The 21707-nt window shown below is 44.9% G+C and overlaps 5 protein-coding genes across 6 annotated transcripts; 3 read left to right on the plus strand and 2 right to left on the minus strand.

The window, feature by feature from the left end:
- The first annotated feature begins 2175 nt into the window (after positions 1-2175).
- Positions 2176-6078, plus strand: LOC133899768 (protein DETOXIFICATION 30-like). The gene is made up of 6 exons (XM_062340831.1): positions 2176-2609; positions 4160-4701; positions 4836-4922; positions 5011-5425; positions 5528-5614; positions 5698-6078. The coding sequence occupies exons 1-6, from the start codon at positions 2310-2312 to the stop codon at positions 5761-5763; spliced, it is 1497 nt and encodes a 498-aa protein (XP_062196815.1). The 5' UTR covers positions 2176-2309; the 3' UTR covers positions 5764-6078.
- Positions 6079-7494: 1416 nt separating this feature from the next.
- LOC133899094 (probable 26S proteasome non-ATPase regulatory subunit 3) lies at positions 7495-10762 on the plus strand. 2 transcript variants are annotated; one of them, XM_062340025.1, is made up of 8 exons: positions 7495-7712; positions 7784-7986; positions 8837-8974; positions 9056-9192; positions 9320-9374; positions 9463-9573; positions 9667-9906; positions 9989-10762. In XM_062340025.1, the coding sequence occupies exons 1-8, from the start codon at positions 7622-7624 to the stop codon at positions 10499-10501; spliced, it is 1488 nt and encodes a 495-aa protein (XP_062196009.1). In that variant the 5' UTR covers positions 7495-7621; the 3' UTR covers positions 10502-10762. The 2 variants fall into 2 exon arrangements, with proteins under 2 accessions (XP_062196009.1, XP_062196010.1); XM_062340026.1 differs by having other exon boundaries at positions 7497-7712; positions 7796-7986.
- A 1194-nt stretch (positions 10763-11956) lies between these two features.
- LOC133899368 (uncharacterized) lies at positions 11957-12734 on the minus strand. Its single transcript, XM_062340358.1, has one exon. It carries the CDS (start codon positions 12629-12631, stop codon positions 12185-12187), a length of 447 nt encoding a protein of 148 aa, XP_062196342.1. The 5' UTR covers positions 12632-12734; the 3' UTR covers positions 11957-12184.
- A 4701-nt stretch (positions 12735-17435) lies between these two features.
- On the minus strand, positions 17436-17910 carry LOC133898668 (protein FD-like). Its single transcript, XM_062339345.1, has 2 exons — positions 17602-17910; positions 17436-17513 (listed from the first exon to the last, which is right to left on the minus strand). The coding sequence occupies exons 1-2, from the start codon at positions 17908-17910 to the stop codon at positions 17436-17438; spliced, it is 387 nt and encodes a 128-aa protein (XP_062195329.1).
- A 1110-nt stretch (positions 17911-19020) lies between these two features.
- Positions 19021-21481, plus strand: LOC133899535 (acyl carrier protein 3, chloroplastic-like). Its single transcript, XM_062340525.1, has 4 exons — positions 19021-19178; positions 20103-20201; positions 20604-20726; positions 21167-21481. The coding sequence occupies exons 1-4, from the start codon at positions 19131-19133 to the stop codon at positions 21293-21295; spliced, it is 399 nt and encodes a 132-aa protein (XP_062196509.1). The 5' UTR covers positions 19021-19130; the 3' UTR covers positions 21296-21481.
- The last annotated feature ends 226 nt before the right edge of the window (positions 21482-21707 follow it).

The raw sequence follows: 21707 nt of genomic DNA on the forward strand, positions 1-21707 counted from the left end.
ACGATATCTCTAAGTCACTATAGATGTTGGTCTTTTCTTTCAAAAAAATCAAGATATGAATATGATTGAATACACTGACGCTGGTTACTTATCATATCTCTATAATGCCAGGTCACAGACAAACTTTGTGTTCTTAAATGGTGGAACAACCATTTCATGGAAGTCTTCAAAATAGACTCTAGTGGCTGCATCCACTAATCATTCTGAAATAATTGCATTATATGAAGCATCATGTGAATGCGTACGGCTTCACAGAATGATCAACCACATACAACAATTATGTGGTATTGGTTCTATTCAATCACCGATAATTATCTATGAAGATAATTCTGCATGCATTGCTCAAATACAAACATGTTATATAAAGAGCAATATAACTAAACATATTGTTCCTAAAATATTCTATCCTAATGAATTACAAAATAATGGGGAATAGAAATCTTGCAAATCAAATTATGTGTTAATCTTGCTGATTTGTTCACTAAGTCCTTACCAACTTCTACATTCCAAAAATATATTCATGAAATTGGTATACGATGACTGCGATATTTGCAAGATTTAGGGGGAGTTGGTCCCTAAATAAATAACCTGTTCTATTATATTGCACTCTTTTCCTTTATGAGTTTTTCCTATACGGTTTCTCATATAAGGTTTTTAATGAGGCAATATCTACTGTGTTTCTCCTATTTTTTAAATAGTTTTCAAAGATTTTAATATGATCCAAAGATTATAATTATTGCTCTCTAAACTCACCAATAAGTTTTCTCATATGACCTTACAATGAGGCAATAACTAATATATACCATATCATTTTCTCCTTATATTTTTTTATTGAATTTTAAATAAGTTTTAATGGTATATCAACATAAAACATACTATTTTTCTCATATTTTTCTCACAGATTTTTAGATGAGTTTTCAACCAGAAATTTACATGTAAGATAATTGAACAATAGCAAGTGTTATGAACAGACACCCTTTTAGCTAAACATGTGATCCATTCGGGTGGAACTGCCACTCAAATAGACAAGTACGTGTTCTCAGGTTGATTTTACAGCGACCTGCGGGGTGCTCTGCACTGGCACTGGCACCGCCCAGACATCGAAATGGCCGTGGCCTCGCCGGAGCCCGGCCAGTACGGACACGTTCTGTGGATGGATGGATGGATGGATGGGTCATCGATCACAAGACGACGGACGGACGTGGCTTCGACCCTGATCTTCCTACCTACGCTACGCACGAGGACCGTGTCCTGATTGAACTATCACGAATTCCGCCACCTCTGAACCCATCCGATCGAGAGATGGAGACGTCTGGCGGCCGGGCGGATCACGCACGCCTCTCGGTCCAGTCGACGCCGGCGACTCGTTGGCAATCGCTCCGTCGGCCGGCCCTAGATTTTAAATGCCACCTTGCACGATCATTCTCGATCCAACGTTACGGTCCAGCTGCACATCGATCTGCTCCACTATTACCAGCTCCGACCACCGATCAGATGCGATCGGTATCAATGGCGGTTAGGTAGTGCAGGTTCCGAGGGAAGCACCGTGTCACGTGGCCCAGTCTGATGGAGTTTCACCGAATACCAACCACTATACCAGAGCAACCAGAGGTATCATCTTAGCAGTGACACATCCCGAGACATAAGTATGAGATTCTCGCTTTTCGTCGTCCTCTTCCTCTCCTTTTTTTTCCTCTTCATTTTCCTTCTCTTTTCTTTTCTTTCTCCTCTCACATGCGTAGAAATTGACAGAGAGCCTCCTAAGTACTCGGGAAGATAAGGGCTTCCGCCACCAGTAGTACTACTGCACCACTCTCTTTGTTAAAAATAGTGTACCTATTTTTCTTTACGCTAGATCTTTAAAGCTAGATTTTAACTAAATTTTTCTCATCAAATATATTATTTATAGCTACAAAATCTATATAATATAAAATCTTTTTAACTGTGAATCTAATTATATAATTTTTATACACTAGATATTTTAATAATTTGATTAAATGTTAATCAAAGTACAATTTTTTAATGGAGCACTATAGAAACATGATAATTAATCGGATATCCTGTGGAGTAATTACTGCTGGTTAGATAATAGATATCACATTTAGAAATCAAATTGTATAATTATTAAAGGAGCCACGTTGAACTCGTGGCTACTTATATCGGTACTAAGTCATCCACTGTCTCGATGGAGCGATCAGTCCACCCAGGCCCCAGCTGCCCAGTTATGTGTCCACCTTCTTCTTCTCTCGATTGCTAGCGACCTCTACCGAGCACCGCGATCCAGATCACCATTAGTTAGCTGTCGAGAGATGGCGGCGAGTGGCGGCGGCGGAGGAGACGAGCTGAGGGAGGCGTTGCTGGTTGCCGGGACCAACGGGAAGGCGGAGGAGGACCTGGAGGAGATCCGGAGCGTGCGGGCGTTCTTGCGCCACGCGGCGGAGGAGAACCGGAAGCTGTGGCACCTAGCGGGGCCGGCCATCTTCACCTCCGTCGCGCAGTACTCGCTCGGCGCCATCACGCTCGTCTTCGCCGGCCACCTCTCCACGCTCGACCTCGACGCCGTCTCGACCGAGAACAACGTCATCTCCGGCCTAGCGTTCGGCATCACGGTACGAATAAAACTCTACGCATATATACTCCTACGCCTGCTGGTCACATCGCCAGTGCACAGGCGAACTGAGAGGAAGCAGGACTGCTCGGCGAATGGGCGGTTGGCACGCTCGTCAGTGTGCTGGCTCATCAATGTCGATCACACGCCATGAAGAAAAAAATGGCTAATGCTATTCTTTGGTCTTTTGTTTTTGTAAAATCTGTCAGGCGGCGGGGTATCTAACGGCGTCTTCTAGCTCTCGCCTCTGCTCGCTGCGCCCCCACCTCCTCCCCCCTCCTTACTGTCTCCAGCCGTGTTCCCGCCACCAGATCTACCCGCCATGCTAACTCGATCGATTCACGCTCCCTGCCCATCCTAACTCACCATAGCCCATGGCACCCTGTCACCCCGCTTTCTCCATCGGATCGACCTGCCTCTCCTGAAACCTAATCTAAAGCTGACGATGAAGAACCCTACCCCTAATCAAACCTTGTTGGGAACCTCGTCGGCGCCGTGTTGACGGCGCTGAAATCATTTGAGATCGTGTTGACGGCGCTGAAATCATTTGAGATTTCATACGTCAGAAGTGTAGGAAGTGTTGAAAAAAAAAACTACAATTTGCTGTCATGCATGGCTTGATCAAGTCAATCAAAGAAATCGATTTGCTAAGCACCTGGATCAAGCCACTGAAGGATAAAAAAACCGCTCTCGTGTCAAGTACGCGTTTGACTTCAAAGATTATGTTTAACTGTCAGATCTCCACACTATCATATGTAGCTGTATTTAATTTCCAGAACGGAAGTTACAGATTGTTCAGCACCTGCCTAGCTGCTGAACGCTCCATACATAATTTTGGATTTTTTTTTAGAATTAAAGGGCTTTATTCCCCGATCTCGTCGAAACGAACGGACCATATAAGGTTTTCAGTTTATCAGCTATACAGCGCAAAACTGGGCTCATGGCACCATAATACTAGAATAGTCTATCCCAAACGACTACATCCTAAACTGAAAAACTAAGCAGTACTGTTTCTCTACCGACACATCACCATTTACAGGCAAAACATTACACGTGGACATTCAATTGTGTACAGACAGACAAGCTCAATGCTACAAAAATCATTTTTTCAGGAGGTGGCATACAGCATGATGTTTTGAAACTGACGGTAATAGTTACCGATTTCTGCAGTCTCTTTTTGGCAGTCGACTTGGAAATTGAATGCGAAAACGGTTATGAGCCTACTAGTAAAACAGCTATTTTTAGGAGCAATTTGTTAGGTATTATCATAAAAACTGTAAAAGTTGGAATGAAGATGATATGTGGGTTCTAGACCTATATGTCATCTTCACAATCGATGATATTTTCTAATGTGAATATTTTTATGATGTTATTTACCTAATTTTGCTTTATTTTTAGTAGTGGCTGGATGAACTCTAAACTTGTGTGATACTAGTAACCATTTTAAAACTTCAACGTTCAAACTCTTGAAGCCTGCCTGTTGAAACTCCCAAAACTCGAGTGCAACTCTAACGTTTTCAGTGCATGCACCATTGTACGTACGTGTTGCAGTATGGGATGGGGAGCGCCCTGGAGACGCTGTGCGGGCAGGCCTACGGCGCGAAGCAGCTGGGCTTGCTGGGCGTGTACCTGCAGCGCTCGTGGATCATCCTCAACGCCATGAGCGTCCTCATGCTCCCGATCTACCTCTTCGCCACCCCGATCCTGCGCTTCTTCCACCAGGACGCCGAGATCGCCGCCGTCGCCGGGCGCTTATCCCTCTACATGATCCCGCAGCTGTTCGCGTACGCCTTCAACTTCCCCATCCAGAAGTTCCTGCAGGCGCAGAGCAAGGTCATGGCCATGGCCGTGATTTCGGCGGTGGCGCTGGTGTTCCACGTCGCGCTGACCTGGCTCCTCGTGGGGCCGATGCAGATGGGGCTCGTCGGCCTCGCCGTGGCGCTGAACGCGTCGTGGTGGTTCGTTGTGCTTGGCCAGCTCACCTACATCCTCATGGGGTACTGCCCCGGCGCTTGGAACGGCTTCGACTGGCTGGCGTTCAGCGACCTCGTCGCCTTCGCTCGCCTCTCCATCGGCTCGTCCGTCATGCTCTGGTACGTACAGACAATCCCGGGGGGGGGGGGGGGGGGGAGGGGCGGTGTTTCAGAATTCAGAGCATCAAGATTCGTGTTTCGTTATTGATCTTGCAATATGATGAGTTCATCGGCATGCATGTGTTCTTGTGTAGCCTTGAATTCTGGTTCTTCATGTTCCTGATAGTCATCGTCGGCAACCTGGCGAACGCTCAGGTCGCCGTTGCTGCGGTCTCCATCTGGTGAGTGGTAGATGAACTGGTTGCTGCTGCTGCAGTTTTTGCAAGCTTCAATCCCTGCTTGATCGCCGTGTCGCATTGCGTATTGCAGTACGAACCTGTTCGGGTGGCAGATTATGGTGTTCTTCGGATTCAATGCGGCCATCAGCGTTCGGGTGTCGAACGAGCTGGGCGCGGGCCGTCCTCGCGCGACCAAGTTCGCGATCCTGGTGGTGCTCATGTCGTCCGTGGCCATCGGCCTCGCCTTCTTCGTCGCCGTCCTGCTCCTCCGCGATGTCTACGGCGCGCCATTCACGGACAACCCCGAGGTGGTGCGCGCCGTGGCCAGCCTGGGCGTCGTCTTCGCCTTCTCCCTCCTCCTCAACAGCGTGCAGCCCGTGCTGTCGGGGGTCGCCGTCGGGGCCGGGTGGCAGTGGCTGGTGGCCTACATCAACCTGGGATGCTACTATGGGATCGGCATCCCCGTCGGGTACATCATCGCCTTCCCGCTGCACGGCGGAGTTCAGGTACATGCACCGTCGTCGTCGTCGCCGTCGCCGTCTTGGCAAACTTCTTCTCCTCCAATTATTCATCTCTGCTTCATCTACTGCTTGATTTGCATCGATCAGGGGATGTGGGGTGGCATGCTCACGGGAGTAGGCCTGCAGACCATAATCCTGGTTGCGATCACGCTGCGCACGAACTGGGACAAGGAGGTGAGCATTGCTGACTGATCTTGCATGCCTGTTGCACTCTGTCGCACGGGTACCTGAACATGTACTGAACCTTGTGTGAGCAGGCAAGTGAGGCGAATTCCAGGATACAGAAATGGGGCGGATCGGCCGTGGCCAAGGTTTCAGAATAGCACGCGGGACAAGGCTGCTCCTCCTCCTCCTGGTGCATCCATGCGTGCAACCGTGAAGCAGAGATGGGTACTGAGTTGTTGCAGCACCAAAACACGCTGCCTGCATACGTGGTCGGATTTGTTCGTATGAATTGAGTGGCATTTCAGGGTGGGAATGGGATGTCGTTGTAATGTTTGAGCCTTTGTTTGTCCCGCAGATGCTGTAATCTTGTGTTCCTTGCTCTGGTAGACGGGGCTAGTTTGAGCAGCGTGTTGCTCCGGTTGAATTGGACCAAGGAAATATTGCTTTTGATACAATTCCACGACCACTTTTCACACAGAGATCTTAAAGTCTCTGAGATGCAGAGATTTCAGTTCTTGCATAGTTGCACTGGCTCAAGGAGAAGTGGAGAAGAATGAGACGAACGAGTTTATTTATATATAATTTTTTATTTTTCAATATTTGTAAAAATACATGCTTATTTTAAATATTAAACATCTAATTTATTGTTGTCCGTTGGAAAGATGACAATAAAATATCATCCATTCAACGAGTGACACCTTATAAGATTAACAACGTAATAGTCAGAAATTAAATACACTAGCTGACATAGCATCCACGTCAATATGTCACCCATTGAAAGGGTGATAGGGCTCTGCTGGACCATTGAAAAATATGTAACATTTACTACACATATGCGACTTGCAATTTTTTAGTGCAAAGCGACACATACGTATGCGTGCAACATCTTTTTCAGGTCTTGAAAGGGATAACTTTTCCTACTCATTTTCTAGATTTTGAAAAACATACATGTATGTGATTAACAAATATCAAAAATTAAACATGCAATTTTTACACATACCTGCTAGTCGTGCATGTGTAAGTAAAAGATGTTGCATGTGGGTTCAGTCGAACCCTATCGCACATCTAACGGGTAATAGCAAAGGGATCGCTCGTTGGATGGGTGACGCATTGACGTGAACACCATACTGATCAGTGTATTTAATTTTTTTCTAACCGTTGCATCATAAGCCCCACAAGATGTCTCCCGTCAGATAAGTGACATCTTTCTATCGCTCTTCTAATGGATGATGATAGACTATATGTGTAATATTTTGAAATGAATGTATATTTTTACAAATATTAAAAAATAAAATATGAAAAATTCTGAGATAAACCTACACGCAAGTAAGCCCACCAGTGAGCTACGAAATGGGCTGCAGCGTTGTCGCTCTGATTGCCATGCGAGATTTCTTTATATTTTTTTATTTATCAATATTTTAGGTCCATTTAAAAAATAGCAACTATAGGTGACATATTTAAAAAATAAATACGTCACACTTCTAACCGGTGATATGTTAAAAAAAAAGTATATCATTCTATAACTAGCAAAATTCAGAACACTATATAAATCATCATGAATTTTTTGAAAAAAATTATGGCGTAGATGATGCTATCGTATAGTTCTCATAAAAATTTATCTCAAAAGTTACTCTTACAATAAGAAAAAAAAAATGAGATGTTAAAATTCGTACACATTCAGCTGAAATTTGTTTTGTTCTCATTGTACAAGCAATTTTTTGATTTGAAATTTTTGTAAGATCTAGAGGGTAAATATTTTTTCGAATTTTTTATAACTATTTTATAGTATTTTGAATTTTGACAACATCGTAAACACAGCCTAAAATTGCTAAATTTGAAATTTAAAAATAAAAAAATTAGCCATCCGAGCGGGGCTGGCTGAGACACAACACAGAGACTCGGGAGGGAGGTAATAACCCAACCCGGAAGCGACCTACCTTCTCGAGCCAGAAGGAAAGGCCTCACCGATCCGCCACCGCATCACACCTCACCTCCTCCTCGCCCGCCGCCGCCACGATGCCGGAAGACGTGCAGATGAACGACTCCGAGCCCCAGCCAGCCGTTCCTCCTCCTCCCGCCGCGGCGCCGCCGCCCTCCACCCTCCACCGTAAGCTGCAAAACCCTAGCTCCCTCCCCCCCGCGCCGCGGATTTCCTCAGATTTGCTCTGGCTGACGCAGCGCTCGTGCCAGATCTGAAGGAGGTCGCGTCAGTGATTGAGGCCGGGTCGCTGTCCAAGGAGGTCCGACGGATCTCCCGCTCCGTCCGCCTCACCGTCGCACTCCGCCGCCGCCTCGCCGCGCGGGACGTCTCCGCCTTCCTCGCCTTCGCGCTGCCCGCGTCCTCCGACGCCTACGCCCGCCTCACTGCCCTGCTCCCCAAGGTAAAATTTCTTTCTCTCTGCTGCTGCTGGTGTCACCAGGATCGTCCTAGACTAGACTAGAACAACTAGAATTTGCTGGTCACGACTAGTTCTGCAATTGACATCATGAAATTGTTGGAGGATGGTACTGTTGCTGGGAAAGTGCTAAGATATGGCTTCTGCCTCAATTCGACATGCTTGTATGATGTCATGTGTATCGGTATGATGCTAACTGTGGATATGATTTGTCACTCACTGCAACAATTTTACTGTTCTGCTCTACAGCTGGTGGGAGGCATACATGTTTTTTTTCTTCTTATGATTTAGTTTCCTTCTGAGTAATCTAATTTTGCGGCACTTATAGTTTTTTTATTTGTTGCTACCAGTAGTAAGCATCTATGGGCCCTGACTATCATTTGGATTTCTTTCTTGTGCTCCAACTTTCAAAAGCATTGTTTTTTTATATCATGTGTTTGTAATTTCGTTCATTGTTTTCTGTACCTTGATTCTTAGACTATGTTTAGTCAAATTTGGAAGTCACACCTAGCGTAGTATCTGCAGGTTTAGTTTTCGTGCTCTCTGCGACTATATTGCTGTGGTTGCATAGAATTTGGTGAACAGTATGATAAATTGGTTGCATTTGGTATATGCTTAATGGATCTGTGATTCTTTTCTATTTGAAGAACTGAAGAAGCTCTTTATGTCCTGTTAATATAGATTTTGCTATTTTGGCTGCTTGTTTCATAGTTCATAGCTAGAGGTACCAGCCTATTTGCTCTGTTTTGTATATAGAGTAAAAGAACAAGGTGTCTGAGATTTGTATAATTTATCGTATTCAAGACTCCTGATGTTCATTTGTAATATCTTTCAGGAAGATGAGACTGAGATGGATGTTGATGCTGCGGCTCCGGCAACTCAGATTTCAATCAAGCATGGTCTCCCTGAGATTGAAATATATTGCTACTTGCTTGTCCTAATTTTCCTTATCGATCAGAAGAAATATGATGAGGTACATCTAGGACCGCTGATTTTCCTTATGCTTGTTTTGTGAAGCATAACATTTTGAAGTTCTCTGCTGATTTGTATCAAGGCTAAAGCATGCGCAAGTGCAAGCATTGCTCGTCTGAAGAACTTGAACAGGAGAACTGTCGATGTTTTGGCTTCTCGGCTGTACTTTTATTACTCTTACGTGTATGAACTTACCAACAGCCTTGCTGAAATCCGCGGGTAAGTTAAATATTACATTCATGCTCACTGTTCATTGTCAGAACCAACCTTAGTGGTTTCCCAGTTTCTTAAGTTTCCACTTCCCATGTTTACTCAATCTCCCCTACATTTGCTTCTCCTTTTTCAGGAATCTGCTTGCATTACACAGAATGGCAACTTTGCACCGTGATGAGCTTGGCCAGGTAATTCAGTTTTCCTGGTCCCAACTGATATGTCAAATTGTGAAATTCTGCTAATTTATCTAAATGTATTTTGTTTTCTCGGTCGCAGGAAACTCTGCTCAATCTCCTTCTCCGCAATTACCTCCACTACAACTTATATGATCAGGCAGAAAAGCTTAGGTCAAAGGCACCACGTTTTGAGGCACATTCCAATCAACAAGTAATTCATCCGCTTATACCATTGATTTTGATAAAGCTTATGGATTTACTATGCTTTGGATTAACAAATGCTAACAGTTGCTATCTGTTGCAGTTCTGCCGATACCTATTCTACTTGGGCAAAATTAGGACAATTCAGTTGGAGTACACTGATGCTAAAGAAAGCCTCCTGCAAGCTGCTCGGAAGGCACCCACAACAGCTCGTGGCTTTCGGATTCAGTGCAATAAATGGGCTATCATAGTAAGGCTACTTCTTGGAGAGATTCCAGAGAGGACTGTTTTCATGCAGAAAGGAATGAAGAAAGCATTGACGCCGTACTTTGAGCTTACAAATGTAAGTAACCGGTCTTTCTTGAAACTCTATGTTACAATAGATGATAAATGTTGAACTTATATTTTCAATTTGTGCTCTCTAGGCTGTCAGGGTTGGGGATTTGGAGCTGTTTAGGGCTGTCGCAGACAAATTTGCAAGCACATTCAGTGCAGACAGGACCAGCAATTTGATTGTAAGACTGCGCCACAATGTCATCCGAACTGGGCTGCGCAATATCAGCATTTCATACTCAAGGATCTCCCTCACTGATATTGCTAAGAAGCTAAGACTAGACTCTGAGAACCCTGTTGCTGATGCCGAGAGCATTGTAGCCAAGGCCATAAGAGATGGTGCGATTGATGCCACCATAGACCATGCAAATGGCTGGATGGTGTCGAAAGAAACTGGTGATGTCTACTCAACAAACGAGCCGCAAATCGCATTCAACTCCAGGATTGCATTCTGCCTCAACATGCACAATGAAGCGGTCAAGGCGATGCGGTTCCCCCCTAATTCTCACAAGGAAAAGGAGAGTGCTGAGAAGCGCCGTGAGAGGCTTCAGCAGGAGGAGGAACTGGCTAAACACATGGCTGAAGAGGATGATGATGACTTTTAAATTGATCTCCTTCTGAGATGCCACTCGCAATGCGTAGATCGCGAGCTGGCTGATTTAAGAGCCACAAGTTCGAAGCAATTCCTCCTCGTGGCAGCGGTACTTGAGTCATTGGACTTTAAATTCATCTGCTGTAATCTTATGTTGATCAGAATGTTATATCAACTCCAAATGTGTCCGTGTGGCAACTTACTTTTCCCCGTCCCTGAAATGTTGGACTCTAGGATTCCTTTACCACATGCAAAATGCGGTTTGTTTATTTCACGGTTTTTGGTCGCTGTTTGGGCTTCTTGAAACGTATGTTGTATTTTTCATCATGCTTGTGTCGTCTTGTGCTTTGTTTCTGCACGGGAGTGGTGCATTTATGTTTGTGTTAGAATTTCCATTTATCTGTCTGTAGTGGTAAAACTTTGTTGTTATGATCATGGTACTGTTAGCATGAGTTTGATGCTCTTCGTGCATGCACAGAGCATCGAATCTGTGTCCAACTGTGAGTAACTATGGTTGAGTGGCCCCTGGTCTTTGAAAACGCTTAGATTCAAGGAAAATTGCATGGTTTACATACAAACCACACAAATTAACAGTATAGTGATTGTTTGATTCGAGAAAAGCATAATACGATGGACTCACAGTGGCATTTAGTCTGCTTGCGTCAATATATTTTATTGTGTACGGGAAGGACATGCAAACCTGTTAGGTTCAGCAAGGCTGAACAAGAGAGCCTAATCTGTATAGCGTCAGTGCGTCCAACATCACGCTGATGCCTGCGTGGCCCAGAGGCCCCAAGGCGAGTTGAAGAAGACTGACTTTTGAGAAGCATCTAGAAGAGACCAGGTTTTTCAGCCACCAAGACCACACGTACGTCGTACGATTTTGAATAAGCCCATCCAGCTCCCCATGGAATTCCAGATCCGTCCGGTTGGCGCCTCGATCCTTGTGGCTTCGATCTCAAGAGGACACTACAAGCTGGATCATTTGAGCCTCACTTGCTGAGAGCTAATACGTACAAATCCGTGAACTGTACATGCAGAGTCTATGGTTCCTTGTTATGGAGTAGATTGTCCTTATTGAAGATTGTCGGATGCGCCACCAGATCTTCGTCTGATCGTCTCTACGTACGTGTGCATATTCGCTGCACGAGAGATGAATAAATATAGCCAGTGATTTAGTGTTTTCTTTTTGCGTCATCTCTCTCGTGTGTGTATGTGTTACAGCCAAAAGATGTTCTCTGCCACAGCGAGCTATGTCTGTAAATTAACTCATCGAGTCATTGTTGCATGCTGGGGCCTTGAGGATTTTCGTATAAATTGCACCAGCTAGCTTGCCAGCCAGATCTGCAGTAAGATCATAGCCCAGCAACATATATGTACGAGCTCAAACTCACACAAACATGCATCTATGGAGGCTAGCTTATCAGCCAAAATTACGTAGATCGTCGAGAATTTTTTTGTCTTTTGGATTTTGGAGAAAACTGCTGGTATTATTATTGGGGATACAATACTTCAATTTACAATTAATCCAGCTCCTAATGATCTGCATCCTCTCTCCTAGAGAGAGGATGATCAGAAAGTTCATTAGCCCAGGCTAGCCAGTAGCCTAGTTAAATCAAGCTCAAACCTTTCTATATGTAGCTAGTCCCTGCTAATTATCCATAATTACAATCAAGTCCTCTCTCTCTCTCTCTCTCTACTTCCTCGGCGCTAGCTCCTTCGCGGCGCCGGCCGGCCTGGGCCTGTCCTTCCTGCCGCCGCGCGCCCCGATCGGCTTCGGCACCGTGGCCGCGTAGATCTCCGCTATCGGACGGTACCGCTTGTTCCTGCGCCGCAACGCGCCCACCTCCTGCTCGTCCTCGTCGTCCCCCGCCGCGACGAGGGCGCGAGGAGGCTCGGGGGCCGCGGGCGCGTTCACGGAGCGCGGGGACGAGGAGGAGGACGCCGACGCGGCGGCGGAGGCGGGCCCCGGCCCTCCTCCGCGCGGGGTGAAGGCGGCGCCGGAGGAGCTGCTCTCGCTGAGGTGGATGAGCTGCTCGGCCGCCGCGAGCTCCAGCGGCGTGAACCGCGCCGGGGACGGGGACGGCCGCTTGGGTCCCCCCGCTGCCGCCGGTGCCTTCCCGCGCAGGGTCTCTTCTTCCATGGCGGTGGTGGGTGATTCGATCGGCTGAGGCTTCGTCCGCCCGGGCCTCCGGTTAATTTCGCGTGCGCTCGCTCGCTCTCTCTCTCTCTCTCTCTCCTCTCTCTCTCTCTCTCTCTCATTTTCGGGTTAGACTTAGGTAAATGGATGGTTTGGTTGCTGCGGCAGAAACCGACTTTCCATTCAGGTGAGGTGACGTGAGTATGCTCTCCATCTGTCCAAAAAGAGAAAATAGAGGGGTCTTTCTACAAAGTGGTTAAACCCATCGTGCAAATCGAATGATCACTCAGAGATTCCGTTCTTCTCCTCTTCCCAGAGAAGGGAAATCGCATTACGCGAATAATTAATTTGGGTTCTTTTAGATTTATGCGATTATAAATACCATAATTTTTAATATACACTACACTTTTGATATTTGGAATGATGATATTATAAATATCTTTAAATTGGATCATGTTATTATCTTAATCTTCATGTATATTTTGTAATGGTATGGGTTCAATTTTATAAAATTTGTAATGGTATGAATCAAATTTTAAGAGATTTATAATTGCATGATCCAATTTAAAGAGATTTGTAATGGTATGTATTCAATTTCAGAAAATTTATAATAATATCTTTTTAAATACCAAAAGTGTAGTAATATTTTTTGAAACCATGTATTTATAATCGTATAAATCTAAAAAGCCTAATAATTTTGACAAGTGCACAGGTTCTTATCGTAAATCCACGCTGCTCATATAGTCATATCTTTCTTCTGCCAAATTACTGTACAACATGAGGGGATTCGTGCGAAAGTGGCAAAAGGATTCGTGTGGAATTTCGGATTGTGTGGAGGGGATAAAAAAAAATAGCCGCTTGTCTCGCGCCGGTGTTGCCTCGCTACTATAGCGATCGATGTTACAGGCCACGTCACGTCCTCGTGGCCAGCGCACTTCACGCAGGGCGTAAGTGGCGGAAAGTAATTCATGTTACACATTTAACATATGATCAATTAACATATTAACTGTTTTTCAGTTAATAAATTAAAATGTAACCATTCACTATTGAATAAACATATTTATACCTTTTGAACATATATATATATATGTGTAAAACAGCAACCAATCAATAGAGACAATAGATACTACTCTCTCAAACTCTCTCAAATCACTCTCAACAATTCTACTTAGATCTTTTAGAATCCTGATTTATGCTATTTTTTCTAATTTAATAATTGTTATAAGTAATTGAGAAAAAAATAAATATATGATATACATAAGAAATAAGAAAAAATCTTTCTGTCCGACCGGCCGAGCCGCGTCGCCAGCCGCTCGTCGCGCGTCTTACAATAGTGGGTTGAGTACGGCCGGGCACGTAGAGGAGGCGCAGACAAGCTACTCAAATTAACCTGCAGCCTGTAGCATCATGCAAGCATGCGGATCGACGATCGAGTTGCATCCTGCAGCTAAACGGATTGCAGCAATCAAGTCCTAATTCATCAGCACCAAATGAATGAATAATAATCCAATATTGATCAATAGAAGTTGATGATAAGCAGGATCTGTTTAGTTCGTTATCGTAGTTTTTTCATAATTTTTGTGACGGTTGTTTGTTTTATTATTATAGTTTTAATATGCTATAGCTTTTAAGTCTTTAACATTATTTGTTATAGACAAAAAAATTTGACGAATTTTGCCTATTGGTGTGACCAACAAGTTGGGTAAGATTTGACAGCACTACTAGCACGTCAGCCACCTTATTTCCAGCGACGAATACGTCCTTGGTCTTGGCCAACGTCAACTATACATATTGCATGCATGGTGTGTGCTTTTGGATATAAGCAGCAGTAATCCAAATGCTAATAACCTCTAATTTGTAGCCTCGCAGTGCCTGTTTGCATGCATTTGCTTGCAAACCAAGCATCTTAGGCGTGCTTAAAGATGACAAACAGGCAGGAATTACTCTGCGTGCTCATAGGTAAAAACAAAACCCATGAACGCGGGTGCAGGTTTGAGTGCTTGCCCACGGGTATGAGCACGAGTTTCAATATAAACTTAACGGGCAAAAGGATAAGGGAATGAAAATACTTTGTCTATACACGCTTCATCCGCATGCCTGCCCTATTGTGACTGACAAGTGGACCTAAAGTATCTAGTATATAAACCAACTCTTGTCCTCTCTCTACCCCTTAGCCACTCGTGCAAATCTCGTCGTCCTTCGTCTCTCTCTCTACCACGGATCTTGCCATCCTCCATCTCCCTCTCTCCTCGTCGTCCTCCCTCAGCCCTTGTCAGTGCATCGTCCTCCCTCGGCCCTCGCTGGCACACCGCCCCTCCCTCGCCCTTAGCCACCGAGCACGCAAGAAGGGGCCGTCGCCGCCATAAGCACCTCACGGCCTCGCCAGTCACCACTCGTGCAGATCTCGTCAGTGCGTCGCGCTCCCTCGGCAGTCGGCCCTTTCCGGCGCATCATCCTCCCTTGACCCACGCCAACGCGCCATCCTCCCTCGCACTTTGCCACTAAGCACGCAGGAGGGCGCGCACTGCCACCATGTGACCCATTGCCGAGCACGTAGGAGGATGTCGCTGTCGCCGAGCGCCCACGAGGCACATGGGTGCACCCACGGGTGCGGGTGCAATTTCCTGCCCATGTCGAGTGACAGGTACGGGTGTGGGTTTAGATGTAAGCTCACGGGTACGGGTCTGGGCAACCTCTATCTATAGGAATTTTATCCGTTGCCATCTTTGACCATGTTCGTTTATCGATCATAGCCAGAACGACCCATATGGAAGGTTCCAGAAGCAACCACATCAATCAATCTGTTAGGAGAGAGCAATTAAAAAGCCGCCAGAGCGAGGCACGGAGATATATAGCGTAGATACGCTCGCACACACAAAAAAATACTTACAGTATATGATAAGTTGGAAATTTAAGCGCACTTTCAAAAGTTCAATTCAATTTTGAGGAAAAAAGAACAAACTTTCATATTTCGATTTCAAAACTTCTCAAAATTGAACGGAACAAAACAAACCCAAGACAAAAAAAAAACACTAATCACAACATTGGGGAGGAGAAAATAGGCCAAGGAAGGCTGTTTTGAGATGGGAAAAACTAGCCTGTACTTCCTACTATGATATACCACGTAAATGAATTGAATATACTCATTTGTCACTATGAGTATATTTATATATTTATTCTATATTCTAATGTGAACTACATAAAAATAGAAAAGAAATCTATCAATTTTATTAGATTTTGATAATACCTTTGTATTTATACATAAAATGTAATACACTCAAAAAAATATATGCAAACCACTGAAAAACTATACATACCACATGAATAATCTTATATACTTATATGCTTCGTATACATATTATTTATCACATAAGATATTCTCTATATAATAAAATATGTATGTAAGAGTACGTACTGCATCCCGCCCTGGCATGATTGATGTTTCTGTGGTTGCTGGAATGTTTATGGGTGGCAATGCCAGGATTAAACTAAGTAACAGAGTGCAGCTGGAGCATGCAGGACCATCTTTCAAGCAAAGCAACAGGAGATCTTTTGAGGATGGACGTTGCTAGCGATCCGATCCATTAAACGCTCCAACAGTCCGTTGCAACATCATAAATTAACATCTATAATATTGAAAGTCAATATTTATAACATTGAAAAATATACACCAAAATAGCTTTTTATATGCATCTGATTTTAGGAGAAATTTTTTACCGCAATATCACTCTATGTTGCACGCAATATTTTTAAGTGAAATCTCATGGGATCACTCGACCTTGAACTCATGCTGTAGATCTTAAATGAGATTGACTCCTTAACTAATCCCACTAAAAAATAACATAAAAAAGATTATAATCTATAAAATCAAGTTTTTCACCCCTAAATATAACATCAGCCACTCTAAACAACTGCAACATTCAAAAGTTACTATTGTAACATCTTAAAACACATATTGTAACGTCCCAAAGTACCTAATACAATATTAGTCTAACAAAATCACCGCCTGCTTCCTGTCGTCTCATACGGCCCTCCCTTCGCCAGATCCACACCCACCGTCCGCTGTCGCACTAAGACCACTCTATTTTTATCAACCCCGTCTAACTATCCATAGCGCCGTCGTCTCGTCATACTGTCACATCACAACCCACCGTTGATTTAATCACCATTCAATCCTATTTCTAACCCTATGGGTTGCTGGTGAACCCCGAAAAGCCTAAATCCTAACCACCTCACTTTAACTAGCTGGCATAGTCGTGTTCACACCGTTGTCTGCGATTTTTAGGCTATTGCAGCCAGGGGCGAAGCTACGTTGTAGCTGGTGGGTGCACATATATCTCCCCTCCTATCTAAAATTATCACTAAACATAAGGCGACGAACAGTAAATAAACAGTAATTTTATGAATAGTAACCGTACGTGCATCTTCGGTTTGGATCCAGTTTCGCCTCTGATTGCAGCATAAGAAGCGTGGAAAAAAATAAAAGAAAAGAATAGGTAATGAGACAGGCAGCGTCATGTCACAGTGGTACCACTACCACTGCCACTACAAGCTCAATCAATGTTTCTTCCTCAAAACCGATGTGTTTGAGGAAACAACGTTTACCATTTTCGTGCAAGCAGATCGGATCCACCCTCCCCTCCACCGCACGGAAATATGACATCCGACATGTGAGAGCTCAGATCTCCAGTCCAAACGACTACGTACCGCGCTCGCAAGTGCAGGTACAGGATGATCTACAGTCTAACTACGTACTGCAGGCTGGTGATCAAGAAGAGTTGAAGACACAACAAGCTTTTCTCACTGGCTAGAACGGCGCCGACGAGGTCCTCTGCAGCTGGGGAGTCCGCTTCACCGGCATAGGCGCCTCTGCTGCCTCCTCCAGCTGTACCCATGGCCACGGAAATACACAGAAGCAAATGAGTATATCGAAATGCAGTTAGTTAAGCAGGCAATGCAAATAATGAAGTGACCTTGCAGCTGACCTCCTCGCAGAGCTTTTTTAGCTGCTCGTTCTCCGCGCGGAGGAGGCGCACCTCCTTCTCCAGCTCGTTCATGTACGCGTGCCTGCGCGCGCGGGACCGCGTCGCCGACTCGCGGTTCTTGATCCGCCGCTCCCTGCGCCGGTCGCCGGTGGCTCCGTGCCCCTGCAGCAGCTGCAGATGGGCGCGGTACAGCACCTCCTGCTCCAGCGCGTGCCGGGCGGAAGAAGCTGGCGCCGCGGCGACATCGACGCCGGCGCCCCACACGACCTGCGGCTCCGCTCCTCGCTGCGGCTCCATGCTTGCTGGGAGCTAGTACCCGGTCGATCCCTACCTTGCCGCGTGCAGAATGGGGCAGCCTAACACTTAACACTAGTAGCACACTGTATCTGCAGCCTGTCTGTTGAGTGGCCCAATGCACACGATTTTACTTTGAGAAACGTAAAAGTCGTCGATTTTTTAGTAGTTCGGGTCGGTACGTTCAAAGCCGGCGGCCAGTCTGACGTCCGACGTGCATGCATGCATGATGCATCGGTTGGCGCTGCTGTCCCCGGGCCGCACAGGGAACCGGATAAGTCAGGGTTATGGAGGTAAATTCTATAAGATTCTTATAAAAAAGATTTTTACAAGATCCTTATTTATATCATGCACCTTTGATCCACCGCTATAAGCACGTGCACTGCACGGTGAAGAAATATGTATCCGAGTCTCACGTGCACTGCACCGATTCTATACAATTTGCCTCTAAGTCACACAGCTTGACCCTATTTCGGTTAATTTCGAGTTCCCAAATTTGAGTCCCGTTCAGTTCAGTTTGGCCGCGGAGGCGCGTTGTTTTCACATCCGATACGGTGCTATTAAAATTGGCGCGCCTACGCTCGTGAGATCATCTTCAACTATATTCTCTTCATTTTACTCCTTTTTTATTCACCTCCTCATTTCCATTCTCTTTATTTTTTTTCATCTTCAACAGTTTTATTTTGAAAAGATTTATGAAGAAAAATAAGAGAGAATTTCGTCCTGAATAAAATGACTTTGAAAAATCCTTCCCTGACGCAACTCTGTACCTGTACCTTCTCAGATGGGCCGGGATCAGCATCTGATGGGCTTTTCCTATCTGGGCTTGGTTTGCTTTGGTTCCCTCGTACGTTTCGTTTAAGATTTTTTTTGCAATATATTATATTTTTATTTTTAAATATTTTTATATTTACCTTGACCGGAATTTTTTTGAAACAGATGTGTTTTGCGCATATTGAAAAAGTTAAAAATAAAATTGTCGAATTAAAGGCGTCCAATGGGCTGCTCTGACTGTTTCCCAACTGCCTGCGCGGTGGGCCCGTCGCCGCCTCGTGGACCCCGCCGGCCGTCGACGCCCGCGTCGTCGTCCACCTCGGCCCTGGGCTGGTAAGGCCGCTGCTCCAACCTCCCAGCACCACCTGCAGCGAGCCGGAAAGCCACCTCCCTCCCCCATCGTTCTCACGCTCTTCGCGCTCGCCGCCTCCCCTTGCGCGTGCGTGCCCATGGCGTCCATCGCCGGGTCCGCCCCCTCCTTCGCCAGGCCCGTCAAGGTAACCCCGTCATTAGGTCCGCCACCTCGCGCCCTTTGCCCGTTGGTGGGTCGATCTGTCCGCCGCGTGCCTGGTTTGCGCGAGGCGAGAGTTCGGGGTTTAAGGTTTCGCTGCCTGTGATCTGGGCGCGCTTGTTCCCTCGACCTGCCCGCGCGTGATCTGGGTGGGGTTCAAACCCCCTCGCCGTGCTCGATTAGCTCGTGGATTTTCATGCTAGTGAGCTTTTGGCAGTGATTCGGGGGTTTCGCCTGTGCTTGCGGTGTGTGAAGCCTCTGTCCCCTTTTTTCACTCCATGGGAAAAGCTACCTTGCTAAAGTGGATTTGGACAGATCTGCGATTGGCTGTGACGACGGGTGTTGTGATGCAAAACTAAGATTATATTTGCACTTACATGACGATTAATTTCGACATAAGTATTAATTATAGGCCTTTTTTTAGTTTTACTACCTTAGTTTCAAGTGTTACAGCCCTGCATATAGACTATAGTATGGTTCTTTCGTCTTCATTAAATAAGTCTTCTAGTGGAAACATTTCTTGGGATGTGATTAGACGGGGAAGGTGTTGGAATGCTAGTACTGGATCTCGTGGCATGAATTTTAGTCATCAGAGGTTACATCATATTAATCTTCTTCATGTGCCCTCAATTGTAACTTTTTTCCCGATAACTGTGAAACTAGTTTCAGTGTAGTGGATATCATATCTATCTATCTATATCAGCCTGTGCCTACGTGCCCTCCCTACCTTGCTTGCTTCAATTTGGTCTTATTGATGTGGAACATTAGAACAATTGAATAATTATGTAATCGGTAACTTATTAGTGCCGTACAGTGAGGTACACATGTTTTTTCTTCAGGTTAACACAGTGCTTAGTCCTTACATTACACAGCTTTTGTTGTCTCAAGAAGTTTGCGATTTGAATTGCAGGCAACCACCACGAAATCACTCTCTCTCGCACCTGCGAGGAAAGGTAATGCAATCCTGCGCCTGCAGCTAGTGCCGATGAGATTTGCTGTTTGCTGCACCGTGAGTTCCATACTTTTCCTTGACGCACAATACACCTGAAGTGTTGTTTTACTATGACAAAGCTAGTGATTTACTGTTTCTGTGGATTTCAACTGAACTAGTAACATATCGTTTTTTGAAATGAAAACTAGTAATGTATACTAGTACTTAGGAATTATCGATGGTTCTTATTGTTCCTATTTGGTTTTTGATTTTCCTTACATTCATGCTTGACAAAAATTTCTCTAAAATATAAGAGAATATTGATTTTATTTCTATCAGCAGTTGGTGTTGAAGCATAGCAATTAATGTTGCAATATGAGCACATCTTCCAATGATATGATGCCCTTTTTGCATTGTATCTTCTCTTACTACGATTATAACAATATTTTAGTAACCATTTTGAAGCATGCACTCTGGCAGGCCAAAAAGGATACAGTGGACAAGGTTTGTGAAATTGTGAAGAAGCAGCTTGCTCTTGCTGACGACGCTACTGTTTCTGGTGCATCTAAGTTCTCTGAACTTGGTGCTGATTCGCTGGACACGGTAACCCTACCCTTAATACTTTTCAATGATGCCATGTATGTAGATTGTTTGGAATCATGTAGCATCTTGCCCAAATGGTTCAAGGGCCTCAAGGCTCCTATAGAGTCACGTTCTTTGTAAATATTTTGGAATGGAAATGTATGCACTTCCTTTCTTTCTTTTTTGTGAAAAACAAGGAGTGATTTTGAAGGGGATGCAGTTTCATGTCTCCACTAAATACTTAGGAGCTCTTTCTTCTATGTATATCACCTTAAGATTGATTAGTTCCTTATTCCTCAAGGATCTTAAGATAGACTACCAGTGAAGCTGTTTGAACTTCAGAGTATGCATAAATTATGATTATTGTTGCATGAACGAATGGTATGTTTAGTATGGTGAATAATGCATCGATAACTTGATCGACTAGTGGCTCACTAAATCTTCTTCTGCCTGCATTGCAGGTCGAGATAGTGATGGGCCTCGAGGAGGAGTTCAAGATCAGCGTGGAAGAGTCAAGCGCGCAGTCCATCGCGACGGTCGAGGACGCCGCCGAGCTCATTGACAAGCTTATTGCTGAAAAATCGTCTTAAATAAAAAATGCATATGCTGGAGCTCGTAATCTAGTTGCACCTTGGCTCTTACCCTTGCCCTACCACTCTCCCCTGACCTTGTTTTTTTATGCTCTGAAGGCGTGGTGATTTTCTCCGGACTGTTGTCCACTGTGTCGTAATAGTACCGAGATATTTCAAGCTATTGAACATTCTGATGTTCTACTCTGTTGCTGCTGAGGTGCATATTGTTGTATGAATTGTCTCATCCCGGAACAATGACCAGCTACCAGAAAGTCGTCGTGTTCTTGCCAGAGCTGCGTAGGAGGCTGATGAGAAATTCTTTTGATTCTTGTTGTGTTTGGCCGTCGTTGTTTGGTCTCAAGCAGCGAGCCTAAACTTGATAAGGAGACAAGAACCTGCACTGTGACGATAGCCTAAACTTGATAAGGAG

Source organism: Phragmites australis, chromosome 18, assembly GCF_958298935.1.
Source record: "Phragmites australis chromosome 18, lpPhrAust1.1, whole genome shotgun sequence".
Lineage (NCBI taxonomy): Eukaryota > Viridiplantae > Streptophyta > Magnoliopsida > Poales > Poaceae > Phragmites > Phragmites australis.